Source organism: Helianthus annuus, chromosome 14 (assembly GCF_002127325.2).
Source record: "Helianthus annuus cultivar XRQ/B chromosome 14, HanXRQr2.0-SUNRISE, whole genome shotgun sequence".
NCBI lineage: Eukaryota > Viridiplantae > Streptophyta > Magnoliopsida > Asterales > Asteraceae > Helianthus > Helianthus annuus.
The window spans coordinates 143,254,531-143,265,584 of NC_035446.2; the positions used below are offsets into that span (position 1 = coordinate 143,254,531).

Genomic DNA, 11,054 nt, shown 5'->3' on the forward strand with positions numbered 1-11,054 from the left:
TGCCATTACAATTTTGCCAAATATTTTCCATTTACAATGTTTACCCAATATAAATCATTAATTATAACAATGAGACACACTCCATGTAACATCTTACTTCTCTTTATGTATCCATAACTATCAACACAACAGAACCACCATCAAACTGCCACCGCCACTAACCACCTAGCCACCACCGCTGCACCACCAACTCGGCATCACCACCATGGCAACACCACAATCACACTACCACCACCACCAACACCGTTATCACCATCACCATCTTCATCATCTCTCTGATAGATGAAAAACTGAGCTTCAACACTTCCAACCACCATAACCCATCTAGCCGCCACCATTACAACACCGCCATTGCTCCATTTCTCTCTCTACAAACATTCTCCATAACACAGAACTTGTCGGAATGTTACCATCCGGGCATTGTTCGACCTGTTTGGCGGAATACGCCGACGGGTGGTGAACCTTTCGTCACCTCTGATCCAAACGAAGTGCATCACCACCGCTAGGCCGCTACCAAGCAACTCAAGTAGCAGGTCTTTTGGTTTCCGGCGAGGTTGTGTAGGGTACTTTGTGTGATACTTTTGTGTTTGAAAGTTGAATACGGATAGAAAGAGGGAAACCTAAAATAAAGTGAAAAAGTGAATATGGGTGATGATCCTAAAGTGAAGATGGGTGATGATCCTAATGCATCAACAACTTGTACACTCAACCTAATCTGCATTATGTACTTGTAAAAAAATGAACAGTAGTTTTGCCTCACAAAGTAAAAGTGATAAATTATATAAGGGAAATTACAACCATTAACCAAGTTATTATAGTTTTGTATGTCGTTTAAATCGTAAACATATCTAAATATTAATAAAAGACTTCAATTAATGTCACATGGTAATCTTTCCTTTAATCTTATAATTTTATTTAAAAGTAATTTTGTTAACCTTATTATTATCATTTATTATAAATTTATAACGCCCATTCTTTTCACATTCGAAGATAATAACAACAACAACAACAACAACAACAATAATAATAATAATAATAATAATAATAATAATAATAATAATAATATACAAGTTTTAACAGAATTTGGGCATGACTCGTCCGTACAACAAGCGGATCCCTGTTTTAACAATCATCATTTCAACTAATTCTACGACACGTTCAAAAGACATAACAAAGATCATAACATTACGTTTTAAAAGTCTAGCTACTAACAAAAGTTATTTACAACAAAGTATTTTGACCCATAAACGTCAATACAAAAGTAGCGGAAGCGCATAATGGGCGTGATTCATGCGTGTGTTCGTTCCAAGTCGCCAAGCCATTTAAGTTGAGGATTTACCTACATCAAGCATCAAAATTAATTTCGACAGTAATGTTACTTCTAATCTAATAAATCGTATCCATTTCATACTTTCATTTCATACATGCACTTTCTTGCCCGAAGAAACGGGTCAAAACATACTATCTCGTAATTGAGATAAAACATGCCATTCTTTAACCCGTTGAAACGGGCATTTGCAAGCGTACATAAACATCCATTCGGTTCGTTTATAACGAATCAAATACATCCTTTTCATCACAATTACATATATCCATTTCAACCCGTTTATAACGGATTTAATTCATTACTTTCCTTTTTGCATCAACATACATTCCTTCGGTTCGTTTAAGACGAGCCGACTATACACTTGTCATTTCATAAACCTTCATTCCCAATGACCCGTTCACAACGGGTTAGGCTACTTACTTCATATTTACACTAAACTAGTATAGCCTAAGCCTTTATAAAAAAACATTGAACGACCAAATAAATTTTATGTTTGAAATACAACATACATTGATTTTGTGCGTCTTCCGTTTTCCTAGCACTTGAACCTTCTTCCTTCACGCCTACATTAACAAGTTCATTCCTTCATTTAGTCCAACGAATATCATTTCATCCTTTACATAGTTTATCATATGATAACATTATCACAAATTTCCAAATTTCACATATTTTTTCTCTTAAGCATTTCATTGAACACTTGGCGGGTTTCGCATTAACAGGACACTAAATACAATTATCTTAAGACATGATTCTACTAGTTCATCTACTAATTCTTCAATAATCAAACAAGTCATATGATCCTTTTACTTTACATCAAATTATCTAGTGTTCATACATCACAAACAAGATCAACCATTAAGATTTCAAGTTCATACATGGTTACTACTATCATTTTGGTCATCCTACATTCATAAAGATTTCATACAAAACGGGTTCATGAATCAAGTCTTTATAATCATCAAAATCAACATAAACCTTATTCTATAATGCAAATCCTACTTCCAATTACTCATATCATATCATAAACTCATGATTAGGGTTGAAACCCATTTCCTATAATTCACCAAATCAAGAAATTCGACTTACCACTTTACTGAGTATGTTTAGATGATCGAAAATTAGGGTCATGCAACTGATTATCCTTGAAATCTCTACTCAATTTGGTGGAATTGGTAAAACTAGGGTTTTCACCTTGTCCCTGCCCTCTGTTCGATCGCCCAGACTCACACACAGTGTGTGTGTTTTAATTTTTCATTCTTTTATTAATTTGAGTTTTGACATTTAACACCTTTGGCCCTTCTAGTTTGTTCACTTATTTAAGTTAAACGCTTCTCATTTTATTACTAGTAATTGTAACATTTCTCATTAGTTAAGTTAAATTTTAATTAGTTTAACTTATGTCTAATAAACCTTTTTGAGGTGTTACAAAATTCTCTCAATTTTAATTTTAATATTATCTAATCTATCTATATAAACTCTAATAAACCATTCCAAAAATGGCCACATGACAATTCCTTATGCTACCTAAATATAATATTAATTTATATTTCATTTTATATTCAAAATACTTTACAAATAACTAATTAAAAATAGACAAAATTGCATAAATCAACCTTTTTGTTATACTTAAACTGCACTTCATACCTTTCACTATGAAATCGGCAAAACCCAACCTTCATGTTCATGTTTTGTAACATTCTATAACCTTTACAACTAACTTTGTCAAAAAACTCAGTTAAGTTACCTCACATGCTTTGCATGTGAGGGTACCATGGTCTTTTATAACATAAAGGTTGATTTGTGCAGAAAAATTGTTTATAATATGAAGGTTGATTTGTGCAAAATGTTATTATATATAGTAAAAATATTTTTTTTTTTTGAAAACATTATTATTTGTTAATAGTTATATATTTTTATATATAAACATATATAAATTTATTTTATAAAAATTCTGATTTTAATATATTTTTATAAAGTAAATAATAATTACAAGATAAAGTACTTTTTATATAAAGCATAACTAAAACACAAATTCTTTTAAAATAAAGTTATTGTAATATCCAGAATATTTTTATAATTATATATATTATAATGGACGTTTTAAAACTACTCAAACTAAAATGTATTTTTATGTATATGTAAGTATGTGTTTATAAAATCAAAATATTAGACAAATTTATATCGATAAAAGAAACTAATAAATTAATTGTACATTTAGAAAAATCTTTAATAAACTTCAGTAAACAAATTCCAAATATATAATATGTAAATAATACTAATACAAATGCAATAGGAAATAATAGAATGTCTTAAACTGCATATATATTTTTAATATTGCACTTGTATTATTTATATATATTATATTTAGAATTTGTTTACTGGAGTTTATTAACGATTTTTTTTAAACGTCAAATTAATTTAGTACTTTCTGTTATCGATATAAATTTGTCTAATATTTTGTTTTTATAAACACATACTTACATATACATAAAAAATACCTTTTAGTTTGAGTAGTTTTAAAACATCCGTTATAATTATAAAAATATTCTGGATATTTCAATAACTTTATTTTAAAAGAATTTGTGTTTATTTATACTTTATATAAAAATATTTTATCTTGTCATTATTATTTACTTTATAAAAGTTAAAAAAATTAAAATCAAAATTTTTATAAAATAATTTTAAAACTAATTTTTTATATATATAAATATATGATTATTAACAAATAATAATGTTTTTGCAAAAAAAAAATTACTATATATATAATAACATTTTTTGCAAAAATCAACCTTTTAACTCTTTTTGCACAAATCAACCTTTATGTAATCAAAGACCATAGTACCCTCACATGCAAAGCATGTGAGGTAACTAACTTAATTTTTGGACCACGTTAGTTGTAAAGGTTATAAAACGTTAGAAAACATGAACATAAAGGTTGGGTTTTGCCGATTTCATAGTGAAAGGTATGAAGTGCAGTTTAGGTATAATATAAAGGTTGATTTATGCATAGTGAAAGGTATGAAGTGCTGTTTAGGTATAAAATAAAAGTTGATTTATGCAATTTAGTCTTAAAAATATTATAGGGATAACTACAATTAATATATTTTACTACAAGTAACTTCTATTTTGTTTAACCGTTATTATGTTTAACTACAATTACCACATGACAATTTTTCGTTCAATTTTGTTATCATTAACAAATAAATATATTTTACTACAATTAAAAATATTCAACAATATATATAACGATTAAACATAACAAAATATAATACGAATAAACTTAATAAAATAGTCAAATATATTGTAGATTCTCTAATGTATTTAATGAAAATTTTCGTTACCTCATTGGCCAACAGTGTAAAAATAATTAAAAAGTTTCCTAACAAATTGATGACTGTAACAAGCACTTTACAAGTGGGTTAGGTATCAATTACTATGAATAAATGATTAAAAACTTATAAAATAACTGTTATGTACGTCTACTTGTTTTATTTACAAATAAACTATTTTTTATTATTACCTACTATATAATCAACAAAAGAATAATATTGGATTATTTTTCTATTGTAACGACCTCTGATATTGCCTATTGGAATATAGTGAATAATATATATTATTTTTCTGACACATAGAGCATGACACGACATCTATCTATAAGACCATGTGTAGTGAAAGGGGAATATAATGCCCCCACTCTAGGGCATTTTACGCCATGTAGCGGTCCAGTCAGTAAAGGGGCATTATTGGGCGTTTTCTAAAATAGGGTGTAATGGGGATGGGGCATTATTGGGCATTATTGGGGCATTAAATAAAATAAAGAAAAAACCCCTAAAAAATCTCATTGGTCAGTCAACCCTCCCACAATCCCCTTTGGGCGTTTTATATATCACGCCAAAGCAATTTTTTTTTTGAGCATAATGCCCCATAATGCCCTATGTAATGGGAGTGGAGGGCGTTTTTTTTGAGCATAATGCCCACATAATGCCCCACTACACATGGTCTAATAACAAGGAGGGGGAAACAATTAAAATTACTTGTGGTTGTGCTTTATATTAAAACATTTGTTTTATATAAAGTATGTATCATTAGTAAACAAGATACCCAATTACCCATGCTTTAAAGTTTAAAGGGTCCCAAATCATAAGGTTTCCATGTTCAAAGAACCATAAAAAACGTTTTAAGTGTGTTTTTAACACTATAAATCATTTTTGAGATGAAAATAGTAGAAGTTAGGTAAATAAGTAAATAACCATTGAGTTACAACTCAGCTCCTAATTATCTTATTAAAACTTATTTGAATTTAGTTTACTCGTATAAACAATTTAGCGTGAGTTGATGAGGGAAGAAAGTAATGTTGACGAACTTGGTTGTACAACTAACACCTTAATCTCACCATGCTATAGAAAGAAAATGTCGCAATAAAGCTCAATGCAACATGTCATTTTTGGTTATGTTCAACTTCAAAAACACTTATATAATTGTTACTTTATTTATTTAAATTTAAGGGATCCAAAAGCAATTTTATAGAGCCATTGCCATTTTTTTGGGGCGGTTATATCACCTGATTAGTCCTTTGGCCATTAATCACCTAGGTCTCGAATAGGAATCCTACGGTTGACATATTACTGACAGGTTGAACCGGTGCCACAGTTCGTCCCGCAAGAATTCAACCCTGAGACCTCTCGAGTAGGAACCTCACATATATGAGTAAACCTTCCCACCTCCCCCAAACCAATTGATATGGGGATCATTGCCATCCATTACCATTTCTAACTCGGATCACACATTAGAAACAAAACCATCATAACTTGTATTGTTATCGGCTCTAGCCAAAATTAACTTTGACTCGAGCAAATAAATTTACTTTATATTAATTTGGTTGAAAACCACTATTATACGTCTCATCTTGGTTGCAAAATTGAATCCAAATACTACAATCTTTTCATTGTTTGTTGTTTCACAAATCATGCTAACGAATAAGTCTTTAACACGTGGCACGTGACATTAGCCCACTGATTTAGGTTATACCATAATCACACTTTTAAGTAATTTATGGAGGACTTTTGAGGCACTACATCCTTATTGGAGATGAAGAGGATTTCCTAAACTACTCATCAAAAGACTCAAATACCTATAAACTTTATGCTTTTTCTATGTAAAATACTCATCATAGAAATCCACGAAAACAAAAACAAATTAGAAAAATATAGTACAAGTTGTGCATTCAATATAGTACTAACACAAAGTGGCCAATGATCTCTCTAGATCAAGTGGTGGAGGGCTTGCATTTCTCTTGAGAGATGCAGGTTCGACTCCCACTTGGTGCAGAGTGAGGCATTGGTGGGCAATGATAGGAGACCCAGGGAAACCTGTGTTGGATCCTTGAGCCAAACGGGTTTTACCGGTAATTTCACCGTCGTGCCTACGGGCGGGTGGGTTATCGGGTTTTCCCCGGAATTGGTGGTGGACTCGGGTTACTCTCGGAGTACTCCGTTTGTCCAGTGGGTGCCCCGAGAGTGCTCGGGATTGAGTTTGTTGGCCGTTCAAAAAAAAAAGTACTAACACAAAGTGGTTGTTTTCTTAATCACGGTATTTGATTTTGCATCCTTGTAATCTACTAGATTTACATAAATAGTCACCTCATAAATTTTACAAATCAGTGTGTTTGGAAAAGCAATCGTAGCACAATCATAAACATAGGAGTCGACTGAATACGTGTCTTTGTTTAAAGAGATTGGGCTAGGGTTTCATAATGCATATCATGTCATGTATTTTTTAAGTTATCGTATTTATATACTTTTTTTTATAAATAATCACTTTCTTTTATAAAAGTAGGAAAATGTTCTGATTTAATATACAAAAAAATAAAATGGTCAATTTTTATAAGGGGAATTGACCTGTAATAATCTCACCTAGACCTTATTGACCATTAATAATCTCACCTCAGAATATTCCCCCACCAGTCTCACATTTCACATATTTTTCCTACAATGGTCATCTGTTAAAAAAAACTTAACGGAGTTAAGCTTTTTCCAAATTACAAACAGATCTTTTAGGGCTTTTGATTAGAACGACGATACGAGTCCATTGATGTAAAACTTGACTCGAAACGGTGCTCCAAACGATGAAAACGACGCTTCAATTCGGGTGTTCAAATTTCCAATTAACCAAAATCAAGTCACTTGGAGCACCATTTCGAAGTAAGTTTTACATCAATGGACTCGTATCATCGTTCTGATCAAACGCCCTAAAAAATCTGTTTGTAATTTGGAAAAAAGCTTAACTCCGTTAAGTTTTTTTAACGGAGGACCATTATAGGAAAAATAGGTGAAATGTGGGACTGGTAGGAGGAATATTCTGAGGTTGGAATTATTAATGACCAATAAAGTCTTAATGAGATTATTACAGGCCAATTTTCTTTTTTATAATTATAAAGAAACAACAAAAGAAGCTATGTATCATTTATGTCACGTCCCTCTAAAACGACGTTATTTTAGAATTTATCTTAATTGATCTAAAACTAGGTTAAAGAGGTTTCATTGGCTCTAATAAAATACTGCTAATCAAGTTTATCTTCGATAAATAAATAAAAAACACATGTATCAAGGCAATTGGAGTATGCTTCGACATATGTGTAGAACATGTGTAAAGTATTTTTTTAACCATTATTTCATTTCATTTTGTTAACATCTATAGATAATTTAAAGTATTTTAAAGTCTAGTATTATGGAATTCTATTATCCATTATATACATTATTTTATTCAATTACTTGAAACTTTTAGTATCTTCAACGAACAACCGTTCATGTTATCTTTAAAGGCCTAGACTAGAGTAGTATAGATTTTTAGGCTGTTTTTTTGGTTGGTTATACAATTTTAAAGAACTTTAGGCCAGCTTATTGAAGCAGGTTTAAGTTTGAAGGCTTGAATTAATAACAAAATTTTGATTAACCTAAGTTACTAGTATGGAAATGACGTTTTTGGAATTTTTGTAACAATAATGAATTATTTTGAAAGCACCTTGACAAGATAGATGGAATTATTATTGTACTTCTAATATCATTTCAACTGTTTATTCCAATACACAAACATATTTACCCACAAAATAATGCCAAAGCCAAAATCTAATAAAAAGTGAGAACTATGGAGCCAAGATGATAACTATCATAAACTAGTACTATTAGATATAATCAAATAAATTTCTTAAGATTATACGAGAGTCAGGGATTTTATGGTTGGGTTTAAAACTGTGAAACTGTTCAGACCAATCATCAACTTGGTTTCGTGGTTGTTTTTTCTTTGACTTTTCGGTTGATTAGTTTAAAAGGTCTCAAAATAGGTTGGTTTACAGATATATTGAAAGTAACCATATAAAACCAGACCAAGTTGGACCACCCATACATGATACACTTGAGATGGTTGGCCTAATATTGTCGAAACATGAGCATGTGACTGTACAATTGTCGGAACTTAACTCCCTTTTAGTCCCCTTCACTAACTCACTAAACTCACATTTCTCTAACCCTAACAATCTAACATACCGTCACTACCTCATTTTGGACAGTTTGGCTTTGCACTTCACAGTTCATAGTCTGTAGCCAGGAGTCCACTCTTAAGTTGTGAAGGTAACCGTCTTAACTCAAGTTTAACTGTTTGTTCTCTCCTCTCTCAACTCTCGTCCATAATGACAAAACATCACTTGTATTTGAGATTGCAAAGTACAAGATTTATAAAACTTTCATTAAAACCTGTAAACAACATGCATGAAACTAAGTTGTCCTTATTACACTAACATAATAAACTTTCATGCCTATTATTGTATACAAATTCAGTATATATCATCATACCTTTGTTATATAAAAAAAGCTTATACGTACAACGATAAAAACATAAAATTTTTGTTGCATTCTTTCTGTCATTTTTATCACATTTTGGGTTTGGGTTCATCTTACATTAAATGGGCTAAATTGACTACATAAGTCCAAATCCAACAAAAAGTATGGCCCACTTATTCCAGCCCATAAGCCGTGTAAAACCGAGTCAACTCAGTTTATCCATTTCGATTTGGGGATGATGATATAACTCGCCAGATAACCATTACCTTCTATACTGTTGCAAGCAACAATGGCGTCCTCAGCTTTAGCCAATTTCTTATCCATTTTCACACCATTTAAGTCGCCACCACAGCCGGTCAAAGCTCCACCGTCGCACCTCTCACTCTCCACCGACTCCTCTTCCAACAACAAACATGCCGTCACTTCCAATTCCTCTTCTTCTTCATCATCGTCAGCTTCCAATTCCTCTCTACCTGGTGATTTGATGTCGGTGGTTTGTCCGTCATTCGCGTACGCTAACACGCTGTACTTCAGATCGGCGTACAACGTTCAGGTAATCGTGGAGGATAACGAGCCTGAGGAGAAGCTGCTGGGACGGTTCCGTAGGGAAGTTATGAAGGCTGGAGTCATTCAGGAGTGTAAGCGTCGTAGGTATTTTGAGAATAAACAGGAGGAGAAGAAGCGGAAGCATCGTGAGGCTGCTAAGCGCAATCGACGCAGGTTATTCCATTTTCTCATGATTGATTGAATTTATATGAGTTTAATGCAGTTATTTATGACCTAGGGCAAAATTACAAAATAAAGCTGATATGATATTGCTCTCAGGTATATGAACTTTAAACATTTGAATGTATAAAATCTGTAGAGGAATATGTGTAGTACATGAAAGAAGCCAGTCATCTGATAAGTTTGAAATAGAAAAGGGTTTGATTTGAGGGTCAAATGAGTTGTTGTATTTTGACCATAAACTGAACAGAATTGAATCGATTTTCTTAAGATATTGTGATCTATACTTGTTGAACAGAACTAGGATGGTAGATACTTATGTTTCTGGATAACATAACTTGAGGTGCACTCGTGGTGTTACGTGTATTGCATTAGTTTGACCACAAAAGTCAAATGCTTTTCTACTTTCATAGGATATATAATGACGATGATATTGGTACACCATTGATGTGGTAACCCAACACAAGTCCTCATATGGGTCGTATGATAGTGTGACATGACAAGATATGATGGACGCGACAAGTGATATGACCCATACGGCCAGTATCACCTATTCCTCGCTGTTCTATATGGCCCATATATAGGTGCCTTGGTGTCCGTTGTTGAGGGGTGGTGTAATGATATAACTTATAAGGACCCGATATGATAATATTTGGTTGCTGGGTTATGTTATACATGTAATACAACTGTTGTAACGATTTTTTGTTATCTATATATTTTATGTGTCATTGGGAAGGATGAAGTGTTAACTAGAGTTGTGTTTTAATGGGAAATTACAGACGTGGCCCATTCAGAAACTTTAATGATGAAAAGACGGAAAGTGTGAACAAGAAGAAGGATGACGATAACGATAACTGGGAAATGCCTGAAGACAGTCCTCTAAATTGAGTCGGGAAAATGCTTTTGATTCCTGCAAGTCATCACTTGCGAAACTGTGTTATGATCTTACGATGTACTGCGTATATTTGTTGTTTAGAAACTAAATCCCCGGATGTATTGTTTAATTTAGTGTATTACCCCTGTTTATGAGAAAAAAAAAACATAACATATGCTCTTTTGTTATTTGGTACAAGAAAGCGAGAAACTGGTCATATTTGTAGTGTAGATATGTCGCTAATCTTTACAAGATATTTGTTTTGGTAACTTATAACTAAGAATAAGCATTG

General features: G+C 32.2%; 1 protein-coding gene and 1 long non-coding RNA gene across 2 annotated transcripts; one reads left to right on the plus strand and one right to left on the minus strand.

The window, feature by feature from the left end:
* Nucleotides 1–1,094: 1,094 nt before the first annotated feature.
* On the minus strand, nt 1,095–2,548 carry LOC110906010. The gene is made up of 3 exons (XR_002573588.2): nt 2,414–2,548; nt 1,837–1,890; nt 1,095–1,339 (listed from the first exon to the last, which is right to left on the minus strand). It is a non-coding gene; the product is annotated as an uncharacterized LOC110906010 (long non-coding RNA).
* Nucleotides 2,549–9,369: 6,821 nt separating this feature from the next.
* On the plus strand, nt 9,370–10,979 carry LOC110904085 (30S ribosomal protein S21, chloroplastic). Its single transcript, XM_022149889.2, has 2 exons — nt 9,370–9,882; nt 10,668–10,979. The coding sequence occupies exons 1-2, from the start codon at nt 9,452–9,454 to the stop codon at nt 10,774–10,776; spliced, it is 540 nt and encodes a 179-aa protein (XP_022005581.1). The 5' UTR covers nt 9,370–9,451; the 3' UTR covers nt 10,777–10,979.
* The last annotated feature ends 75 nt before the right edge of the window (nt 10,980–11,054 follow it).

Excerpts from the sequence above, each read along its gene's own strand:
- LOC110904085 (XM_022149889.2), top strand. The coding sequence starts at position 9,452 with ATGGCGTCCTCAGCTTTAGCCAATTTCTTATCCATTTTCACACCATTT. Across the intron at positions 9,883-10,667 it reads GCTAAGCGCAATCGACGCAG|ACGTGGCCCATTCAGAAACT; the intron begins GTTATTCCATTT and ends GGGAAATTACAG.